This window comes from Lucilia cuprina, chromosome 6 (assembly GCF_022045245.1).
Source record: "Lucilia cuprina isolate Lc7/37 chromosome 6, ASM2204524v1, whole genome shotgun sequence".
Lineage (NCBI taxonomy): Eukaryota > Metazoa > Arthropoda > Insecta > Diptera > Calliphoridae > Lucilia > Lucilia cuprina.
The window spans coordinates 39,677,715-39,700,231 of NC_060954.1; the positions used below are offsets into that span (position 1 = coordinate 39,677,715).

The 22,517-nt window shown below is 31.2% G+C and overlaps 6 protein-coding genes across 6 annotated transcripts; 2 read left to right on the top strand and 4 right to left on the bottom strand.

Moving 5' to 3' along the window:
- Positions 1–2,640: 2,640 nt before the first annotated feature.
- LOC111679215 (coenzyme Q-binding protein COQ10, mitochondrial) lies at positions 2,641–5,118 on the bottom strand. The gene is made up of 3 exons (XM_023440743.2): positions 4,928–5,118; positions 4,666–4,758; positions 2,641–3,206 (listed from the first exon to the last, which is right to left on the bottom strand). Exons 1-3 carry the CDS (start codon positions 4,990–4,992, stop codon positions 2,753–2,755), a joined length of 612 nt encoding a protein of 203 aa, XP_023296511.2. The 5' UTR covers positions 4,993–5,118; the 3' UTR covers positions 2,641–2,752.
- Positions 5,119–5,348: 230 nt separating this feature from the next.
- Positions 5,349–7,565, top strand: LOC111679182 (uncharacterized aarF domain-containing protein kinase 5). The gene is made up of 7 exons (XM_023440703.2): positions 5,349–5,407; positions 5,483–6,100; positions 6,162–6,407; positions 6,460–6,625; positions 6,697–7,048; positions 7,106–7,270; positions 7,335–7,565. Exons 1-7 carry the CDS (start codon positions 5,393–5,395, stop codon positions 7,453–7,455), a joined length of 1,683 nt encoding a protein of 560 aa, XP_023296471.2. The 5' UTR covers positions 5,349–5,392; the 3' UTR covers positions 7,456–7,565.
- On the bottom strand, positions 7,560–8,206 carry LOC111679183 (UPF0545 protein C22orf39 homolog). The gene is made up of 2 exons (XM_023440704.2): positions 8,061–8,206; positions 7,560–8,002 (listed from the first exon to the last, which is right to left on the bottom strand). The coding sequence occupies exons 1-2, from the start codon at positions 8,118–8,120 to the stop codon at positions 7,607–7,609; spliced, it is 456 nt and encodes a 151-aa protein (XP_023296472.2). The 5' UTR covers positions 8,121–8,206; the 3' UTR covers positions 7,560–7,606.
- Positions 8,207–9,114: 908 nt separating this feature from the next.
- Positions 9,115–17,335, top strand: LOC111679202 (NADH dehydrogenase [ubiquinone] 1 alpha subcomplex subunit 8). The gene is made up of 5 exons (XM_023440729.2): positions 9,115–9,218; positions 9,289–9,445; positions 9,639–9,814; positions 9,879–9,969; positions 17,098–17,335. The coding sequence occupies exons 2-5, from the start codon at positions 9,317–9,319 to the stop codon at positions 17,227–17,229; spliced, it is 528 nt and encodes a 175-aa protein (XP_023296497.1). The 5' UTR covers positions 9,115–9,218; positions 9,289–9,316; the 3' UTR covers positions 17,230–17,335.
- Positions 17,336–17,574: 239 nt separating this feature from the next.
- On the bottom strand, positions 17,575–18,868 carry LOC111679227. Its single transcript, XM_023440754.2, has 3 exons — positions 18,104–18,868; positions 17,953–18,031; positions 17,575–17,892 (listed from the first exon to the last, which is right to left on the bottom strand). The coding sequence occupies exons 1-3, from the start codon at positions 18,160–18,162 to the stop codon at positions 17,581–17,583; spliced, it is 450 nt and encodes a 149-aa protein (XP_023296522.1). The 5' UTR covers positions 18,163–18,868; the 3' UTR covers positions 17,575–17,580.
- A 1,151-nt stretch (positions 18,869–20,019) lies between these two features.
- On the bottom strand, positions 20,020–22,462 carry LOC111679196 (RNA-binding protein 28). The gene is made up of 3 exons (XM_046954968.1): positions 21,770–22,462; positions 20,804–21,646; positions 20,020–20,737 (listed from the first exon to the last, which is right to left on the bottom strand). The coding sequence occupies exons 1-3, from the start codon at positions 22,334–22,336 to the stop codon at positions 20,135–20,137; spliced, it is 2,013 nt and encodes a 670-aa protein (XP_046810924.1). The 5' UTR covers positions 22,337–22,462; the 3' UTR covers positions 20,020–20,134.
- Between the last annotated feature and the right edge of the window lie 55 nt (positions 22,463–22,517).

Sequence of the window (22,517 nt, forward strand, 5' to 3'; positions counted from 1 at the left end):
ATTTGACCCTAGCCCCCATACAAACCCCCCTTCAAAAAATGTCTTAAACGTCTAAAATTGACTTGTAACCATTTGTATCGTAATGAAACTCAACAAAACTAACTGTTACTTAAAAATATATCCTTTTCTCAAATTTACCGAGGATCGGCCCAATTTGACCTATATAAAGCCTCATTTAGAAATTTTAATTTTTTTTATCAATAAATTGCTTAAATATTTTGGAAAAATATTCAACATAAAAGTTTCTTTATAAAAAGTAAAAATTTTAAAAATATACTCATGGTGTAGGGTATTATATGGTCGGCCATGCCCGACTATACTTTCCAACTTGTTTAAATTGTAAAAACGGATCATCGGTGTACCTTTTTACTTTTGAAGATCGAAAGTACAATTATACCAATTTTGACAACCCTAAGGGGGACTATTATGGACAACTTCTTCAGTGTAGACCGATCCTCATTAAATTTGACACAGTGGATTTAGTTCCTAAAGAAGATGTTAACGGCAAGTTGATACTTTTATAAAAATTTAAGAACATTTGATCTAAAGTACATATAAATTAGAACTTAGCGACGAATTAACGCAAACGTGATCGAGTGAACATGATAGTGAGACTTTTTTTCAGATGATGATATTTGATATCGGCTAGGCATCGAAATGTTGTAGCAGAAACACGCGTAAAGTCAGAGGTCTGGGTTGACAATTCTTGGTCGTTAGGAATTAAGCGTTCCGAAAAAAACGATATCGAAAACACAGATAACCGAAAATCTTACTTTTTGGAATGTTCTAAACTTTTAGGTAGGTTGGTAGGTTGATAGGAGGATGTATAGTGCATCAAATCCGAAGAAATGTTGTGCACTCCTTTTCAGGAAAAAGATGTTCAGAAACTCAGTTTCCTGGGCGTAATTCCTAAGAATTTCCAATCAGTGTTAGTCAGGGATGTTATTTCTGAAATAACATCACTTCCTAGATATATTGATTTAACTTCGATAAATGCTTGTCAGTGGCAAAGAAAGTTTTCCATATTTTTACTTTCCTCTCCACATGCTCTACATTGATCTGAATTCGGAATCCTGTGTGTCCGCTCAGAAAACATACCATCATACTAACTTCAAACTTGCTCATTTTGAGTAGATATCTCGTTTGTTCTTATCAGGTTCACTTCATACGATCTACCAACCGTTTCATTATTCCAAGAGGCCTTACGAGTTTTCTCTTACTCTTATTTTAAATTCAGCTTTTGTTGCGTCGAATGGTTGGCGTTTGTTAGGTTAACTACCTAGAGCAACCTTCTCTTTAAAGCTTTTACATTCGCCCTTTCGTTGCCACTTCTCCCGAGCCGCCATTCCGTTATTGCTCCAACTTCTGGCTGGATGCTTGTGTTATGATAAGACAAACGGTGGTATATTTCTGTTTCTGATTTTTCAATATAGAACCCCCACTTTATCACCCAATTTATAGCCATCCGCGTAACAACGGATTCCTAATGGTATTTGCTCTAGTTTTCCGCTTGAAACTTTTTGTGGAAACTTTTGATTTTTGTGTGTAAGAGAAAGAGAAAGAAATATCAACCATCTCTTTCTCTCACACACATAATCATAAGTTTCTCAACAATAGTTTCCCAGTGTGAACCAGGTCTAAGTTGTACCGGAGAGTCGAATCGAAATGCAGAATACCAAAGTTGCCAAACGGAGAAAATTTTGATTCGAATTAAAATGCAGAATAGGGGCCAAAATAATTTGTTCCATTGTTCCAAACTGTTCCAAATTAATATCATCTATTACAAAAAATGGTGTAGTTTTAACTATTTAAAATCTTTAACCAAAAGATTTATTTAAAAAATTGTTTCTTCATATCAAATAATTTTCTACATTTATTTTTAAACTATAGAAAGCTTAAAACTTTTCTATTTTTATTTAATTTTTTTATGAAATTTTTTATTAAAGCACATTTATAATATACAAAAACTTAAATTCGTTGTTAAATGCTGTGTAGTTTTTATTGTAGTTACGTAATGAAACGTTTCAGTAGTTAACGTTAAAAAAATTTAATAATCTTTTAATACATATATTATACATATAAAACTAAATTAATTGTAATATTAATTATAATAAAAAGAAGAAAAAATTAAGGAATTTTAGAACAATAAAATAATTTTTGTAGAAATTATAAAATAAAGAAAATGAAAAATCCAACAGAAAATGAAAACTAATGAAATAAAAACTAATTATATATAACGAATTTTCTAAACTCTAAAATAATGTGGTTTGAATTTTGTTAAACTACATATATGCGGGATTGATGTGGTTTTTAAAAAAATCATCAAGGTAACTATAAAAAAATTTTTGATTAAATTTGCTTGAAATTAAAAAAAATAAATACACATTTATTTATTTTATTTAAAATTTATTTTTATTTGGTTAAACAGCAGTTATTTACAATTTATTTTTTATAAATTAAAAAAACTCTCTTGTACAGTCTTTGGTCATGATTTATTTATAGTTTTTTTTTATTAGAAAAAGAAAATTGCGGCGGTTTTAATTTGTATATTTATAAAAACATATAAAATTAAAAAAAAATATTATTATTTAACTTAAGAATCAAAACAAAAAAATATTAAAAAACAACACTATATCTCGTTACAGTAATAAACAAATTATTTTAATTCTTTAATTCTTAATTAATAAAAAAAATTGTTAGTGAATACTTCTATTCAAACTAAACTTTTAAAACTAACAAAATTCTTTTAAGGTCAGGATCGTCTTGAAGTTAAAATGTGTGATTTAATTGAAGCATCTCCAAAACGTTTTTTAGCCTCTGTTATAAAAGCATTTTCCATTTGATCACATATTAAATCAAAGAATAAATTTGCTATATTGCTATGCAGTAAAGATTTAAATTCGAATGAAACTTTAAAATCCAATACACAAGATTGTGGTATATCTTTTAGACCAGGACTAAAACGCCATTCGTTTAGTAAGTAATTAAAAAGACGTCCATCTTTGCATTCGGACGTTACTAAATTGGGATATTTTAATGTTACATTTGAAGTATAGATTTCGTTAAGTGGTGGAAAGCCTACAATAAGATCCGCTTTAAAACCATTCGAATGTTCACTATGGACATGGGATTTTTTCACATATGGCACGAATTTATAATAGTTTTTAACATCGGAGACTACGGAGTACATTTCATCCATTGAATAGCTGAAAATTCAAAGAAACAAAATAAAATAATATAAAAATTATGTCTACATATAGACTAGAGTCTCGACTATAAAATTGTTATTATAAATTAACTATATAAATTAGACTATAAACTAAATTATAGACTAAACTATAGACGTGACTATGAACTAGTCTTTAGAATAGACTAGAATGGACTGGTCTATAATATACATTATAAACTAGATTATAGTCTAAACTGTAAACTAAAGTATAGACTGGACTATAAACTGGACTATAGCAGATTATACACTAGACTATTGACCAGATTATAGACCATAAACAAGACTATAGACTAGACAAATAGAATAAACAGTGGACAATTATATAGGCTTGACTATAAAGCATGGACAAGGCTATAGATTAGGAATCACATTTGATGTGATTCTGCTCATATTCTGTTCTAGTTATTTTCTATTTATTTTCTAGTTCTGTTCTAGTTCTGTTCTAGTTCTTTTCTAGTTCTGTTCTAGTTCTGTTCTAGTTTAGTTCTAGTTCAGTTCTAGTTCAGTTCTAGTTCAGTTCTAGTTCAGTTCTAGTTCAGTTCTAGTTCTAGTTCAGTTCTAGTGCAGTTCTAGTTCAGTTCTAGTTCAGTTCTAGTTCAGTTCTGTTCTAGTTCTGTTCTAGTTCTTTTCTAGTTCTGTTCTAGTTCTGTTCTAGTTCTGTTCTAGTTCTGTTCTAGTTCTGTTCTAGTTCTATTCTAGTTCTGTTCTAGTTCTTTTCTAGTTCTGTTCTAGTTCTGTTCTGGTTCTGTTCTAGTTCTGTTCTAGTTCTGTTCTAGTTCTGTTCTAGTTCTGTTCTAGTTCTGTTGTAATTCTGTTCAAGTTCTGTTCTAGTTCTGTTTAGTTCTGTTCTACTTCTGTTTAGTTCCCTTCTAGTTCTATTCTAGATGTTTTCTAGATCTGTTCTAGTTCGGTTCTAGTGCTTTTCTAGTTGTTTTATTTCTGTTCTAGTTCTGTTCTCGTTCTAGTTCAGTTCCAGTTCCAGTTCTGTTCTACTTCTGTTATGTTCTAGTTCGATTCTATTTCTGTTCTAGTTCTGATCTAGTTTTGTTCGAGTTCTGTTCTAATTCTGCTCCAGTTCTGTTCTAGTTCCGTCTTGCCAAGAAAGCAGGGTGCGATGTACTCGACTAAATTGCAACCTAATCAGAAATGTTTGTCTTTCTTTTGAAAAGCCAAATGTCAGTGTTTACATTCAGCCCTACCGTGTGTGTCCATTATACATAATTAAACTGTTTCCTTTTCCTTAGCAATGCAGAATTTTTTGCTTATAGACCTTTGATCATGTTTATTTAGAGTAAAGGCATCAAAATCAGGTACGTAACACAATTTGATGACGTCTTAAACATGTTCAGCCATTGGACAAACAATAAGAATTACAATTGGATGAACTAATTTCTGAATGTTATTTGTTAATGCCATTTATTTCATTTTCCACTCACCCAATTAGTTCCTTCTTATAATAGCCACGATTTTTGTTGGTAATATTACCAAAAGTAAACAAACTCTGCCTGGAGTTATAGTCTCGTGTAATGCTGAAATGAAAAATGTTATAGTACACTTTATTAGCAATTATTATAATACATAATAATTACATTTCCTTCTAACCTTGACCATGGTCCATACCATTGCCATTTTAAGGTTATGTAATGTAAATATTTATGAAAACTGGGAGGAATGTAATATTCCCATTTGATAACTTACATTATGCTGCATGATTTACATAAAACATTTTGTTTGAATCGTGGCAAATTTAATGTTTTTAGCATAGTTATGATTTACTTATATTACTAATAAACTATTAAATTAAAACAAAACTTGTTAATGTGTTTTGATTTTAACACAAATTATTATAAACAAATAACAATACAGACACTTTTTATTTTTTTTACAACAAATTTTCTTTCGAACACTTTTTCTCACATCACTAATAGTTTGGCAAGTAATCGTTTAGATAAGACAGCTGTCTTTTGTTTACATTTGCGAAACTGTTATACTACAGCTGTTGTAAGTAATTGTTGTTGTTTTGATGATTTTTGTGATAAATAACAAGGAAAAAAACTAAATAATTAACAATTAACTATGTATTATTAAAAAGTGATTATTTTTTATTAATTGTTGAAGTTCTTTATGTTAATTTAAAAATTTTATTAATTAAAAAAACATAATATGATTTTAAGCAAAGTGAGTTTGTGTAGGAACTGCTTCTTATATAATGAATTATAATATAAATTAATAAATTTAAAATTTATTTTCTAGTTAAATCTATCGACTAATGGTAAGCTACAATCATTAAATCGTGTTTACCGTTTTACAACAAGAACATTTAAACGCCAACCACGTAATCATTATGATAATGCCGCCAAACCTAGACGCGTACCTTTAGTACCAATCACTTTTGTGACAGCTTTTACTGGCTTTATAGCATATGATGGTTTGATCAATGATTTTACCTACTCAGGGGCTTCCATACGTTTTATGCGTTCCGTTAAGACTGCTTCTCTTATAGCTTTCGACTATTTACTATTGGATGAAAGCGATCCTAATTATGATGTCAATATTAAAGAAGTACATCAAAGAAGTGCTAATCGTTTACTAGAAACTTGTCTATTAAATGGTGGCCTTTATATTAAAGTTGGTCAGGGATTTGCTGCCATAAATCACATATTGCCTAAAGAATATACAAGTACCTTGATGAAACTGCAAGATAAATGTTTGCCCACCAGCAAGGAAGATGTTTTGAAAGTTTTTAAAGAAGATTTTGGTCATGAGCCAGAATATTTTTATTCGGAGTTCGATTACACACCCAAGGCAGCGGCAAGTATTGCTCAGGTTTTTAAAGCCAAGCATAAAAATGGTCAAGATGTGGCTGTAAAGGTAAAAAAAGGCAAATATTAAAAAAGAATTGTATTATCTTTACTTTTGCTGCAAATTTCAGGTCCAATATGGTGATTTACAAAAACGTTTTGTTAGCGATTTGGGCACCATTATCCTATTACATGATGTTATAGAATTCTTTTTTAAAAGTTATAATTTTGGTTGGATATTGCGAGATGTACGAAAAAACTTGGTGCAAGAATTAAATTTCATTAACGAGGGTAAAAACTTGGAAAGATGTGCCAATGACTTGAAACAATTTCAATTTGTTCATATACCAAAAGTCTATTGGCCGGAGACAAGAACGGTAAGTTGGGGTGCTATTAAAATGATCAGAAATTTAGCATAATTTATTATAGAGGGTTTTAACATTAGAATGGATTGATGGTATCAAAATTGGTGATGTGGACAAACTTAAAGACAATAATTTAAATCTAAAAGATGTTGATAAGAAACTATTTCAAATGTTTGCCGAGCAAATATTCAGTTCTGGCTTTGTGCATGCTGATCCACATGCCAGTAATAGTAAGTGCCAAATAGTAAATTAAATTGAAAACAAAACGAATATAATATAACTTTTAAATTCATATTCATAGTTTTTGTGCGTAAAAGTGGTAAAACTGGTAAAGCTGAAATTGTACTCCTAGATCATGGTTTATACGAGGAATTGCCCGCCAATGTTAGGGCACCTTTATGTGAATTCTGGGAAGCTACCGTTTTACGTGATGAAAAGGCTATGGCAAAGGCGGCCCAAAAATTGGGTATAAAAGATCATATGAAATTTGCTGAAGTTTTGTTTCAACAACCTATACGTATACATGGTGGCACGATTAAAACCAAATTAAATGAAGATGATATTAAGTACATGCAAAAGATTGCACAACAAAATTTCGAATTGATAATGTCCACTTTAAAGGAAATGCCCCGCAATATGTTATTTGTTGTTCGGTATATATTTGCTTGAATATTCTTTTGAAAATAAATATTAATTTATATTAATTACAGAAATCTGAATACGGTTAGAGCTATTGGTCGTATGCATGGAGATGTAGTAGATAGACCTCGTGTAATGGCCCATCATGCACAAAAATGTATATACAAGAATTATAACTCCTTTAGAGGTTACTTTGTGTGGCTGTTTCGTAGATTGTATTTTGAATATTCTTTGTGGTAAATTATTTATATTATAAATTAGTTGTAATACGAGTTTAATATTATTTTCATTAATTTTTAGGACATTTTCATTTAGACGTTCCTGCTTAAGTTTGTATTTAAATGTTTTGTATAAACTTGGTAGAGCTCCCGCCTCAGCTAGTACTATATTAAACAGCCTTAACCCTCAAACTGTTGAATAATAATTTACGGTGGTTTTTGCTTTTTGTACTATACCTAAGTTAAAAAGATTTACGAGGCTATTGTTTTATATACATTGTTAAACATAAATAAATTTTGTTGTGGGTTTGTATTTTTGTAGAAAAACTTTATTCATTTTATTATATTGCTTCACTACATTATCGAACAATAAGATTTTTCATCTTGCGCGGGAATTTTTCCTTCCATTTCCATTTGCTTTAATTGCAAGTAGGAATTTTCATTTTTCTTTTCCATCCATTCTGGCAAAGGTTTTGACCAATCTTCTGGCGGAGACTTTCTCTTCTCCCATACATTATTCGCATAGTGACCATGAAAACGTTTTAAACGTCGTTCTTCTTCACTCTTAATGACAGCAACACCAGCATTTACATCATTTCCATTCGAATCCCGGTATTTTACACAATTGTTATAATCCGTTTGCCATTGTGTACAGTCTGTATTTTGTCCATTGATAAAATATTGATGGAATCGTGCTTTGAAACTAGTGCAATCATCATATTCGTCTTTGTATACCGCGCAGGGTCTTATCTAAAAGAAGTATTATAAATTATATTGTTTTAAAGTCTATTTATTTCTTACAACATACCGCCCATTCATCTTTTAATGCAGTTTGGTTATCATTGGCATTAATATCCTTTTCTGTCATAATTCCTGAGATATTTGGGCAGTTATTTAACACTGGGAGGGAAAAATAAAACAGCAATGTTTACATTTTAAATGTAACAGCTGTTAGAGATGCCAGAAATTAAAATAGTACTATATTACCAGATTACAATATTTCACAACGTTCAAATTGCAATACATATTTAAAATAAAATTTACCAACCAAAACATATCCAATTTTTTATTATTTTAAATGCCAAATAACTTTAATAAAAAGCAGTGTACACTAAACAGGTATATGAAATCGAACAGCTGATAATTTTTTTGTTTTCCTATTTGCATACCTTCTCTGTCAAAATATGTTTTTGTTTATTTGAAACAAAATAAAATTTTAATAATAAAAAAATTAAAATGTTTAGTTTGTAAAAAAGTAATATTGTTTGCACAAAAAATACATTTCAACCATCTTCCGCATTGCGCCCTTTCTGAGGTCCGCTGTCTTTAGCCAAACTTCATCCGTTTAGAATAGAACTTTAATGGCACAAATCAGGTCATTCCAGATATCAACTATCCCCCGTATTGCGCACGTTGAGAAGGCTGTTGTCTTTAGCCACACTTTGATAGCCACAACACAACTTTATTGGCACAAATCAGGTCAATTCAGATATCAACAATCTTTAGTATTGCGCCCGTTTTCGCCCACTTTCGTTTGCCAAACTTTTGTAGCTAAAGATACAAATTTCGTGGCACAAATCAGGTTATTCCAAAATCTTGCTTTTGTCAGGTCCTCTGCCAATTCCTCTGTAACATTTACCAATAGCATCCACCTTAATATAAGTATATAAACATGCATATCCCTTAAAATTCCATTTAAAATAACTGCATGTTTTTTGAAAAAAAATTAAGAATTTTTTAAAAGACAAACATCAAAAAATATTTTAATTTATTTTGACATTGAGCTCATACATTTACAAAAAGAAAATACATGTTGTTTTTGTATTGTTGTAGTGATGCATATACCTATTTAGTGTACCCTGGTCAGGCTGATGTTATGACATTTCTAATAAAAAAATCTACAGCTGTTTTTCTAGTTCAGCTGGTAAGAACAAGCACTTAACAATTTTTTCTTGGCACCTTCTTGGTAAAATCAAGGAAATTCTGTTAATTTACATTTAAGTATCTAATATTTAGTTTATTTTTCATTCCCATAGTTATTAAAAGCTTGTGTTAAGCCCAAACATGGTGGTCACCAACGATATAAAGCTGCCCACAGAGGAGGAATTGACGGTTCAAGAATTGAATTTGTCTACCGCAGCTTTACGTGCCGGAGCCTTTCATTTGGGCAAAGCTTGCGAATTTCAGAATAATGTAAGTATTTTTCGATACATGCTAGTTACATAATTATGTTTCTAGTCTTAAACAAGAGTTTATTTAGGAATTTATAAGGATTTTAGCCTTAAAATCAGGTTATATAATTTTTGGTGTCTCGTAAAGACCTAACCTCAATATGTTTTGACAGCTTTTCATATAAAATGTTTGTTTATGTTTTTTTTTCGAACAGGAATTCATGTTATGTCGCCAAGAATTAGATGATCCAAGAGCCTGTTTAAATGAAGGTAAGGCTGTGACCAGCTGTGCCATGGATTTTTTCCGTAAAGTTAAGAAAAGCTGCCATGAAGAATTCATGCAATATGCTACTTGTTTAGATAAATCAAGTGGTACCATGTCGTTTAGCCAGTAAGTTCCTTTGGTATTTTAAATTAACATCTTATATTTAAAATTGGCTTATTTAATTTTTTAGCTGCCGCAAAACACAAGGTGTGTTTGATAAGTGTGTTAAGGATACTTTGGATATTGATCGCCCAGATTATGGTTATTTCTCTAGAGCTAAGGTGAGTTTTTTAGTCAATGGTTTTTAATCGAACTGAACTAAAACTGAACTAGAACTGTACTGTCTGAACTAAACTGGAACTGAAACTAGAACTGAACTAGAACTGGACTAGAACTGAACTAGAACTGAACTAGAACTGAACTAGAACTGAACTAGAACTGAACTAGAACTGAACTAGAACTGAACTAGAACTGAACTAGAACTGAACTAGAACTGAACTAGAACTGATCTAGATCTGAACTAGAACTGAACTAGAACTGAACTAGAACTGAACTAGAACTGAACTAGACTGAACTAGACTGAACTAGACTGAACTAGAACTGAACTAGAACTGAACTAGAACTGAACTAGAACTGAACTAGAACTGAACTAGAACTTAACTAGAACAGAACTAGAACTGAATTAGAACTTAACTAGAACAGAACTAGAACTGAACTAGAACTGAACTAGAACTGAACTAGAACTGAACTAGAACTGAACTAGAACTTAACTAGAACTGAACTAGAACTGAACTAGAACTGAACTAGGACTGAACTAGAACAACTAGAATTGAACTAGAACTGAACTAGAACAGAACTAGAACTGAACTAGAACTGAACTAGAACTGAACTAGAACTGAACTAGAACTGAACTAGAACTGAACTAGAACTGAACTAGAACTGAACTAGAACTGAACTAGAACTGAACTAGAACTGAACTAGAACTGAACTAGAACTTAACTAGAACTGAACTAGAACTGAACTAGAACTGAACTAGAACTGAACTAGAATTGAACTAGAACTGAACTAGAACTGAACTAGAACTGAACTAGAACTGAACTAGAACTGAACTAGAACTGAACTAGAACTGAACTAGAACTGATCTAGATCTGAACTAGAACTGAACTAGAACTTTTTTCAGATTTTACAAAAAAAACTTATTTTAATTTAACAAAAATTACTTAAACTACACCCGCAAAGCTATAAGCTTGACTGCAGGGGAAATGAAATGAGTTCAGTTAGTACATTGATCATTTAACAATTTTCGTTTTTTTATCTAATTCATATTATATTACATAAAGTTGATAGTGTAAAAATTTCATGGATTTGTTATTAAGAATTTATAAAATGATTTTTAATAAGTTTGTTTCTTTTCTTAGTATTAGTTTCATTGATTATATTAGTAGGGATTTGGTTCATAGTTGTTGGTAATATAACTGGAAGTGTACTTCTACCGTATTCATTTGAAAATCGGTGGACTTTGAATCTTCCTTGCGCTCTGTTCCTGATATTGTGATTATGGTCAATTATTTGTAAATAGTTGCTGTTGGTGTGAAACTCTTTACAGATGGTTGAGAAGAAAATAATTTTTACATTGAGGACGTTTAGGTTTTTGGCGAGATTTCGTGGATATATGTTTGTTGGATTATGGTTGTTTTGGTTTACTGGGTGATTTATATTGTTACGATTTATGTTTGTGCTATTGGTATTTATGTTTCCTACATTGTGTTCAGAATGCTGGTGGATATTTGGTTCAATATTATGTATAGTTTGGCCTGTGTTGAATGTTTGGTGGTTGTTGCTGTTTGTTTCAACGGATATGTTGCTATTTTGTTGGACATTGTTGTTTACATTGGTTATAGTTAATTTGTTTTTGCACTTTCTCCATAATATTTTCAGAAGTTGGTTTTGAGTTATTTGTAGGGTGCTTGAGTATTTAGCATTGCCCCATGCAGTTATTCCATGCCGAATATATGATTCTGCTAAGGAGAAGTAAGCTTGGCGTAAAACTTCGTAGGTTGCACAGTTGCTTAGGTGAAAGAGCATATACGATGACTTTTTTAGTTTTTTTTGTAATTCTTTAATGTGTACTTTCCACTTGAAGCTACTATCAACATATACCCCCAGATATTTGTATATTTCTACATTTTCAATAATTGTTGAGCAGGAATCGTTAGTATTCAAGTTTGGAGTGTTAGTATGTAGACAATCTATACTTTGATATTTTAATTTTATAACGGAATTTTCTATATGTCGTGGCTTTATGTACATAACTTTAGTTTTATTAGCATTAATAATGAGTCCATAGTCGTGACACCATTTGGTAGCAATGTTTAGTTGATTTTGCATTATTGTTGTAGCATTCTGCAGGTTATTATCAGCAACTACTATTGCAGTATCATCTGCATATGCAAAAGTTTTGTCTTTTTTAAGGCAGTTCATTAACTCATTTGCATAAATTATATATAAAATGGGTCCAATTTTGGATCCTTGCGGAACTCCGCAATCATAGGGTATTTTGTTACTAAGATTATTATTAATTTTAACCAAGTAAGATCTATGCTGTAAATAGTCTTTGAACCAATTTAAAAAGTTTCCTCTTATACCAATCTTTTCTAGGATTATTATCATTTTATTGTGGGAAAGGGTATCGAATGCCTTGCTAAAATCGATGAATAATGCTAGCACATGCATGTTTTTACTTAAGCAACTGTTAATATAGCTTGAGAAGTTTCCTAGAAGTTTATTGATATTCTTCCCCTTTTGGAAGCCATATTGATTATTGTTAATAACTTTCAATTATTGATAGAATAGAAATAGGTCTGTAATTGTTGACATCTAACTGATTTCCACTTTTATATATTGGTCTCACTTTTATATTTCAGGAACTATTGCGTGTTCCAAGCTCAAGTTAACAAATTTAGTTATAATTGGTGTTAGGTAACTACCGTTTGATTTTAAGATATTGTAGATTTCTTCTTCGTTTGTATCTTCCAAGAATATTGAATTTTTAAGATAATTACAAGGATTGTTTATTGTTTTTAAATCACAGTTATGAATTATTTTTCTAACGTTTTCTTGAAAGTTTGTCGCAAATTTGTTAGAAATGTTATTTAAGTCTTTATTTTTAATATTGTTGACTATAAAATTGTCAATATTTGTTGATTTTGATGAATTGCATACCCTGGTTAGATGTTTTTTCCGTATCCTGTTTTGTATCTTTATCATATACAGAAAAAAAAATCATGTAGTGGTCAGAAATATTAGTTGTTATTATCATTGCCTGTGCGCTTGTTGTTGTCTTATTTGTTTTTAGGAATACATGATCAATGCATGTTTTTGTACTTTTTTTACATCTTCCCTTGTGCACACACTCACCATACATTGTAGACCATTGCATGTCATCATATTTAAGTATGTTGTTGTTGTGTTGTTTTCTCTTAAAATATCGATGTTTACATCTCCAACAAGTTAAATTTCTTGTTTTCTCTTAATATTGTTGATAATGGTATCAAGTTCGTTAATAAACATGGAATTCTTTCATGTGGTGGACGATACACGGAGAGGAGGGAAAGTATATTTTTGTCAATATTTACATCAACTTGAATTAGTTCAAAGGAATTAGTGTTTATTGATACTCGTGTAAATGTTAAACTTTCGGCAATATAGACTGCGATTCCACCACCTCTTCCTTCTCTATTAAAAAATATGGAATTAAAACCATTTATGTTATAAAAACTATTTTCATTGTCAGTGATATTTGTTTCGACAAGTACAATGAATTTAATTTTGTGTATTATACTATTAATTGTTGCGAGAAAATTTGCAAAATTTAACCTTAGTGAACGAATATTCATATATATTAGTGTATTGGGATAACTTAAAATTTCAGTGTTTATTTGGTTTAAATGATTTATTGATTGATTCACAGTATTCGGATTCATTTTCATATTAAAATTTTAGAAAAGATATGATAAGACAATAAAGAAAGTAATAAAGTTTACATTTAAATAATGTTATTAATATTTTCTATATCTGTAGAATTGTTGATGACAAATAGAGGGGATTTTTCATTTTTACGGGCGAAGATATTACCATGTTTTACCCAGACAAATTTTCAGTTTTCTTCTTTTGCTTTAGTTTTAGCTAACCATAAGAGTCGGCGATTGCTAAAAGTCAGTTCATCATTAATGTATATGTATTTATTATTCCCCTTTTCATTATACCCTACACCACTATAGTGGGGAGGGTATTATACGTTTGTGCTGATGTTTGTAACATACAAAAATATTGGTCCAATACCCACCTTAAAGTAGACATGTCCGTCCGTCCGTCCGCCCGTCTGTCCGGCTGGCTGGCTGGCTGTCCATGTAAACCTTGTGCGCAAGGTACAGGCCGCAATTTTCAAGATAATTTGATGAAATTTGGACCAAGCATGTTTTTTGGCACATGGACGAAGCCTATTGAAAATGGTTGAAATCGGTCCATTATTTCACCTAGCCCCCTAACAACCGTAACTCCCGATTTGAACTTTTTATGCTATAATTACGTCAAATATTCTGCTATCTCTCTAAAAATTGGCACAAATAAGTTTTATATAAGTATAAATCATACTGCAGATTTTCGTAAGGATCGGCCTTTATTTGACCCTAGACCCCATACAAACCCCCATTCAAAAAATGACTTAAACGTCTAAAATTGACTTGTAACCATTTGTATCGCAATGAAACTCAACAAAACTAACTGTTATTTAGAAATATATCCTTTTCCCAAATTTACCGAGGATCGGCCCATATTTGACCTATATAAAGTCTCATTTAGAAATTTTAGTTTTTTATCAATAAATGGCTTAAATATTTTGGAATTATGGTAATATTCAACATAAAAGTTTCTTTACAAAAAATAAAAATTTTATAAAAGTAAAAATTGTAAAAATATACTCATGGTGTAGGGTATCATATGGTCGGCCATGCCCGACTATACTTTCCTACTTGTTTATTATATTAGCATCCAATCTATGACTTAATATTGTCCAAAAGCTCAGTCTTTTTGTTTAGTGTAGAAAACTCCACGATTATTTTGTCACTTCTCTTCGTGCGGTATGCTCTATTTATATCTCTTTCCTCTATAATTACATTAAGAGATTTGCCAATTGTTTTTATTATTTCATATTCTGATAATTGTTTGTTGGTTACATTTTTAATTTCAACATTTTTGCTTAACATTTGTTGTTCCATTTTATCCATGCGAGTTTCAATAGCCTTGATCTTTATATCTTTTTGTTTATCTCTTTCAGTCAGATCTTTTACTTCATTAACTAATGTGGAAATCGTATTTGTTATTGTTGTGAGCGTGTCTTGAATTTGGCCTGATATTTTAGCATTTAGTGTGTTTACATTCGAAGAGAGTTTTACGATCGCTTTGTTTACTTTTTGTAATCCTACATTAAGTTGTTCCATATCAGATTGAGAACATACTCTTGTTTCAGTCGGGGTCAATGACACTGACTGTTTAAATTTTTTTATTGTTCATTTTCCACCTCATCATCACATCTTGCTTGCTTTTTGTTAGTTTCATCATCATGTACAAATGTTTGATACATTGTGTTTGGTGATCGGCTGCGCGGCTTGCAATTTTGGCATTTCCACGAAGTTCTTCGCTTACCACACATACTGAGGTACGTGCTCTCTGATAATGGAGAACAAGATGTAAAGTGATAGTTCATGTTACAATTAAAACTCTTTACATAATTTGTTGTTTTTATTACTTTTTTACACTGGTGGCAGAGAACAGGTTGACTCATTTCGACACTCTTAATTTTTCTTGTTGATTAGTTTTCAAATATATGAATATGATTTTTTGTAATAATGTTCTTAATTTGTTAATTTAAATAGTTTTTTATTTAGTTATTTTTTAAGTATTTTTATTTATTTGTTTTATTTTTCGAGACGAAATCGGATCCGCCAAATCGGCAAAATTTTTAATTATTGTATATACAGTTTGTTTGTATTTTAAATAAATATTTAATGCACTTTTAAATACGTATTTAAGAGCTTTTAAAAAAAACACATCCGTTTGTATGAAGTCACCAAACTGAACTAGAACTGAACTAGAACTCAACTAGAACTGAACTAGAACTGAACTAGAACTGAACTAGAACTGAACTAGAACTGAACTAGAACTGAACTAGAACTGAACTAGAACTGAACTAGAACTGAACTAGAACTGAACTAGAACTGAACTAGAACTGAACTAGAACTGAACTAGAACTGAACTAGAACTGAACTAGAACTGAACTAGAACTGAACTAGAACTGAACTAGAACTGAACTAGAACTGAACTAGAACTGAACTAGAACTGAACTAGAACTAGAACTGAACTAGAACTGAACTAGAACTGAACTAGAACTGAACTAGAACTGAACTAGAACTGAACTAGAACTGAACTAGAACTGAACTAAAACTGAACTAGAACTAGAACTGAACTAGAACTGAACTAGAACTGAACTAGAACTGAACTAGAACTGAACTAGAACTGAACTAGAACTGAACTAGAACTGAACTAGAACTGAACTAGAACTGAACTAGAACTGAACTAGAACTGAACTAGAACTGAACTAAAACTGAACTAGAACAGAACTAGAACTGAACTAGAACTGAACTAGAACTGAACTAGAACTGAACTAGAACTGAATTAGAACTGAACTAGAACTGAACTAGAACTGAACTAGAACTGAACTAGAACTGAACTAGAACTGAACTAGAACTGAACTAGAACTTAACTAGAACTGAACTAGAACTGAACTAGAACTGAACTAGAACTGGACTTGAACTGAACTAGAACTGAACTAGAACTTTACTAGAACTATACTAGAACTGTACTAGAACTGAACTAGAACTGAACTAGAACTGAACTGGACTGAACTAGAACTGATCTAGAACTAAACTGAACTAGAACTGAACTAGAACTGAACTAGAACTGAACTAGAACTGAACTAGAACTGAACTAGAACTGAACTAGAACTGAACTAGAACTAAACTAAACTAAACTGAATAGTACTGAAACTAAATTGGACTAAAAAATTCAAGAAGATCTGAATAAGGACAGAACTATAACTAATGACGTGGAACTCAATTTTGGTATTTTGTTACTCTTTACAACTCGAAAAATCCGGTACAATATTAAGTGCGACTCATACTTTTTTGTAAAAAAGTTTTCCTATAATTGAATTTAGTATAATATTGAATCGTGGATGAAAATGGATTTCATATAACAGATAAACAGTTTTTTATTTAAAAACAGATAAACAGCTTTTTATTTAAAATTCCATCTTATCAACTATAACTATTATTCATTTATTTTCTTTTTAGATTCATAACTCCGCTCGTCCAGCTCCACCTAAACCCGAAAAGAAAGTCTACCCAGATGCTACACCTGGTTTGCCCGAAGATTATCCCAAACCACCAGCAAAATATGGCTCTCGCTTCCATTGGTTAGAATAAATTCTTGATATATTACAACACCAATATCTGCTATATGTTTAAATTAAATAATTTTGTTAAACAAACTTTAATTAAAAAATAATAACCACTAGAAAAGAAACAACAACAGCAACTCGAGAAATAAAATTTTGTTGATGTATTACGCAGTAAGAAAACAGTTGAAATTTAAGAAGGTATTTAGTAAATGAATTGAAACAAAAACATTTTTTTTAATCATATATGATTGCTTAGTTTATTTAATTATTTATGTAATTAATAGAAAAAGTATTACCAAAATGTATATATTTTATCACACTAACTTAGAGACTACGTTATACGTTGAATTTTAAAGATTTTAGAAGTCATTAAGATTTAATTACGTCCGCCCTGTTTCATTAGGCAGCCCTTAACTGTTTCCATAATTTTCAAATATTGATTATTGAGGCAACAGCCGCAATAGTTTACCGACAAACGACCACAACCTTCAATACGTCTATGCAAAGGCATATTCTGATAGTACACCCAATGTATGGCTTCTTCACCCAATATTAAAAGAATCTTATCGAAACGGTAACCGTTAATGGTAAATAAATTAGCATTGCCCGATGTTATGTTCCACTCACAGTAGCGCACGCTTATATTGGAGGGTATTTTTGATTTCTCTCTAGACATTATGCGATCAAACTAAAAAATGAAACGTTTATAAGTAAAAAATTTATATTGAACACTCTTGGTAAAACTTACCCAATCACGAACTTGAGTCATGGAGCCGCTAGGAGAATGCTTCTTGCGGGTCAATGTAATTCTAGGATATTGAGGATGGCTGTGGTATGTAAAATAAATGTTTATTAATTAACTAATTCACAATGTATTTTAATAAAAAGTGTTTGCTTACATAAAAGGCAAAAAGGTTAATTTTAAAATAACAAATTCAACTTTATCTTGTGGTGCCATTTTCAAAAGGAAAAAATATTTAATTGCAATTTGAGCAAATTTTTTAGCTGTTTGCTGTGCTAAGCACGTTTTGGTTGTGTATGATAATTTCGAAATTTTTTAGTCTTTTATACTACAAAATCGTTGTTGCAAACAAAATTTAGGTACGCTTACTAAATCTGTCTATTTCCCTAAATGTTTTATGATTTATTGGGAATTTCTTCAAATTGATATGCGCTTTTAGGTAACAAAAATTCTTTTCTAACGGCTGCATTAAAAGTTAATTTGAAAATCCTTTTTATTTTTCTCCAGAATTTCAGGTAAAATTGCACACACATGCTAATAAAATGCATATTGTCGACAGATTTATGTAGGCAAATCTTTCAGCATTTATTTCAGAACTATATTTCTGTAATAAACTTAAGAACAAGAATACTACGATGATTTAGATATATAATTTAAAAGATGTGGATTAATAGTTTAAATGAGGGAAAATCCTAATATGATCTTGATTATCCCACAAAATATTTTAAATCTCATTACAATTTGCAAAAATCAAACACTTCAAGATGTCAGATTTATGGGAAAAATACTTAAAATATTGCGGACTGTTACATTGTACGATTGCATATATAGTCTGGATTATAGAATAGTCTGTTGTCTGGGCTATTCTACATTTCGATTCGAAGATCCGTCACTAAAATATCACTTAATATATATTATCGCCAAAATAGAATTTTAATAAAATAATATATAGTCTGGACTATAGAATGGTCTATAGTCTGGACTATAGAATGGTCTAAAGTCTGGACTATAGAATGGTCTATAGTCTGGACTATAGAATAGTCAATAGTCTGGACTATATAATAGTCAATAGTCTGGACTATAGAATAGTCTATAGAATAGTCTATAGTCTGGACTATAGAATAGTCTATTATCTGGACTATAGAATAGTCTATAGTCTGGACTATAGAATATTCAATAGTCTAAACTATAGAATAGTCAATAGTCTGGACTATAGAATAGGCAATATTCTGGACTATAGAATAGTCTATAGTCTGAGCTATAGAATAGTCTATAGTCTGGACTATAGAATGGTCAATAGTCTGGACTATAGAATAGTCAATAGTCTGGACTATAGAATAGTCAATAGTCTGGACTATAGAATAGTCAATAGTCTGGACTATAGAATAGTCAATAGTCTGGACTATAGAATAGTCAATAGTCTGGACTATAGAATAGTCTATATTCTGGACTATAGAATAGTCTATAGTCTGGACTATAGAATAGTCAATAGTGTGGACTATAGAATAGTCAATAGTCTGTACTATAGAATAGTCTATAGTCTGGACTATAGAATAGTCAATAGTCTGGACTATAGAATAGTCTAAAGTCTGGACTATAGAATAGTCTATAGTCTGGACAATAGAATAGTCAATAGTCTGGACTATAGAATAGTCTAAAGTCTAGACTATAGAATAGTCTAAAGTCTGGACTATACAATTGTTTATAGTCTGGACTATAGAATAGTCTAAAAGTCTGGACTATAGAATTGTTTATAGCCTGGACTATAGAATAGTATATGGTCTGAACTATAGAATAGTCTATAGTCTGAACTATGGAATAGTCTATATTCTGGACTCAAGAATCGTTTATAGTCTGGACTATAAACAAATTCTGTTTTTATTTAACAATGTGGATTTGATAGGAGTGTTGTGGTTTAATTGCGTAAATAGTTCTTTTACTTTTCCCAAGGAGCAAAAATAAATACGGACATAATTACATTTTTGATTAGATTAGAATTCTTTTGAATACAAAAGTTTTCAAAATCATAACGAAAGCTTACACTTTCAATTTGCTATTAAAACATTTACTGAACACATTTTATATAGATTATTATTTATTATAGTTTCTTTATAATTTCATTTGTATTTACAAAATACACTAAAACAATTAACATATTAAATAAAAGGAAAATCTTAATATCAAATTACTATTCTTGATACCATTTAGTGCGTTTTGGTTTTTTGCCCGGATTGATGGGACCAGTACCACCCTCATTGGCGCGTTTATCCAACATTTGCTTGTATTTATTTACCAGAGGCATTAGTTCATCCTTTTCCACTTTGCGACCCTGTTTCGGTCTTATTTCAGCTTTACGCTCAGCCAAATGAGTTTGTTTAATTTTCTGTTGTTTTCTCTTTTTCTTTTCGGTATTAACACGTTTCATATGATCTTGCGATTGTTCTTTGATTTTCTTAAAGGAACGCATGCGCAAGACAGTACCAGGTTTTGCTTCAGTGCCCACGTAGTTGTCTTCTATATGGGTAGAGGGTTTTTTGTTGGGTTTATTTTTCGCCGCTCTTGATTCTTCAAGTTTCTTAATGTGTTTCTTAAGTTTTTCTTTGTCGTCGGATTGTGGTCCTCGGTGTTGTGGTTTTGGTGGGAATTTGCCTTCACGTTTTTGTTGTTTCAATGCTTTGCGTTTTTCAAGTTTTTCCTTAAAGGTGGGATTATTCAATTTCGATTTTTCCTCGCGTTTCTCCTTAACCTTGTGTACAGCACGATCTTCAATACTAAAGGCAACTATGGGACGCTGTAAAAGTAAAGTAATAATATAAAATATTGACGTTTTATACGAAAATGTAAAAAATAGACTTACATGTTGGGTACCAAATATTTTGGGGTTATTATTTAGTTTTCTCAAAGCTATCAAGGCTTCTTGATGACTGTTGAAGGACATGAAACCAAAACCTTTCGACTTGCCTTTGGGATGTTCGGGTGTTACTCTATTTTCACGCATTACACGACATTCGTGGGGTTTAAAACCTGTATAGGCCACTACCATATCCTTTAGATTGTCATTGTCATAATTTAGTGGCAAATTGTGTATGGACAAACGATTGCGTGAAACAAAACGATTTAAATTTTTCAAAACTTGTGTTTTGATTTGTTCCAATTTATGCCTTTTATTCATATCTGAAGCAGAAACACCTTCGGCTGCTTTTGAATTTGCCATAATAAGACCTTCTCTGGCCAAATACAGATTTCTCGAGTCTTTGCCATCATTCTTTTTATCCTTTTCAGCTTGTTGTTGACGCACTTCCTCTTTACTAAGAGCCGGATAAGGTTCTAGAACTTGATCCATTAAAACGAATTCGCTGGCTGATTGTAAACACAAATCGGCTGATTCTTTTGTCTTGAATTTTACGAATGCAGTGCCCTTTGAATGTCCGGATATATGATCACGATTAATTATGCTATAATAAACTGGTCCAAATTTACGACAAACTTTACGTAAGTCTGTATCTTCAGCGTCAAAGGGTACGTTTTTGATAAAGATCGTACAACCTTCTTGAACATCGTTGGAAATGTGTTTTTCTTTTTTAACATTGCCGATGTCTAGTTTGGATTTAACATTCTTTTTGTCTTCATCATCTTCGTCGTCTTCATCATCATCGTCGTTATCATTATCGTCCTCATCATCATCGTCGTTCTCATCATCCTAAAAAATAGAATGTTTTTTTCATTAAAACAAAAATAATATTTTCTATTCTAAATCAATATCAAAATAATGTTTTAAAGTGTTTCCTGAGAACCTTAAATTACATTAAACGATTCATCTTACCTCATCTTCAGCCTCACTACCGCTTTCATCACTATCCTTTTCATCGTCACTGTCACCATCATCTACTTTATTGTCACCCTCTTCATTATTTTTACTATCCTTTTCTGATTTTATTTCGTCTTCCTCCTCTTTTACTTCCAATTTGGGTTTCTTTTCTTCTGGTTCTTCTTTTACTCCCTTCTTGGACACATATTCATTTTTACCCAAGGCCCAATCGATAAATATACTACGGCCCAAAAATTCTTTACCATTGCCTTTTAAAATGGCTTTTGTGGCCTGATTAATGGTTTCGTATTGTACAAAGGCACAACCCACTAGCTTGCCATCGGCACGTTTTAACAAATTCACATCTTCCAATTTACCCCATTGTTCAAAGTGTTTGCGCAGAAGTTCCTCTGTTGATTTATAACTAATATTGCGGACAATAAGTCGAGCACGCTTTTTCTGGCGACGTTCTTTTTCTTCTTTCTGCTGTTGTACTCTAAAGGGATTACGCCTTTTGGGAGCCTTATCTACAGAGGTCTGTTGATTTTCTTGTGTTTCTTCTGAGGTTTCTTGTAATTCCATATTGGAATATTTTTATATAGAATTTTAAAAACAAAAATCAATGGAAATTTAAAAGTGCTGTGATATTTTTCTAAAATAAAAACTGAATGAAAACAATTATTTGTTTGACAGTTCTGACAGCACGTGGAGTATGACACTTAGTGCTAGCAGCTCCATCTATTGTTAAATTAAAACTATACGA

Coding starts and splice junctions, on each gene's coding strand:
- LOC111679215 (XM_023440743.2), bottom strand. CDS start 4,992: ATGCTAAAAACATTAAATTTGCCACGATTCAAACAAAATGTTTTATGT. Junction 4,759..4,927: donor TGTAAATCATGCAGCATAAT/GTAAGTTATCAA, acceptor TTTTCATTTCAG/CATTACACGAGACTATAACT. Junction 3,207..4,665: donor TATAAGAAGGAACTAATTGG/GTGAGTGGAAAA, acceptor TTGAATTTTCAG/CTATTCAATGGATGAAATGT.
- LOC111679182 (XM_023440703.2), top strand. Junction 6,101..6,161: donor GTCAAGATGTGGCTGTAAAG/GTAAAAAAAGGC, acceptor TGCAAATTTCAG/GTCCAATATGGTGATTTACA. Junction 7,049..7,105: donor AATATGTTATTTGTTGTTCG/GTATATATTTGC, acceptor TATTAATTACAG/AAATCTGAATACGGTTAGAG.
- LOC111679183 (XM_023440704.2), bottom strand. CDS start 8,120: ATGACAGAAAAGGATATTAATGCCAATGATAACCAAACTGCATTAAAA. Junction 8,003..8,060: donor CATTAAAAGATGAATGGGCG/GTATGTTGTAAG, acceptor TACTTCTTTTAG/ATAAGACCCTGCGCGGTATA.
- LOC111679202 (XM_023440729.2), top strand. CDS start 9,317: ATGGTGGTCACCAACGATATAAAGCTGCCCACAGAGGAGGAATTGACG. Junction 9,446..9,638: donor CTTGCGAATTTCAGAATAAT/GTAAGTATTTTT, acceptor TTTTTCGAACAG/GAATTCATGTTATGTCGCCA. Junction 9,970..17,097: donor GTTATTTCTCTAGAGCTAAG/GTGAGTTTTTTA, acceptor TTTTCTTTTTAG/ATTCATAACTCCGCTCGTCC.
- LOC111679227 (XM_023440754.2), bottom strand. CDS start 18,162: ATGGCACCACAAGATAAAGTTGAATTTGTTATTTTAAAATTAACCTTT. Junction 18,032..18,103: donor TTAACCTTTTTGCCTTTTAT/GTAAGCAAACAC, acceptor TACATACCACAG/CCATCCTCAATATCCTAGAA. Junction 17,893..17,952: donor TGACTCAAGTTCGTGATTGG/GTAAGTTTTACC, acceptor TTCATTTTTTAG/TTTGATCGCATAATGTCTAG.
- LOC111679196 (XM_046954968.1), bottom strand. CDS start 22,336: ATGGAATTACAAGAAACCTCAGAAGAAACACAAGAAAATCAACAGACC. Junction 21,647..21,769: donor GTAGTGAGGCTGAAGATGAG/GTAAGATGAATC, acceptor TCTATTTTTTAG/GATGATGAGAACGACGATGA. Junction 20,738..20,803: donor AAATATTTGGTACCCAACAT/GTAAGTCTATTT, acceptor TTACTTTTACAG/CGTCCCATAGTTGCCTTTAG.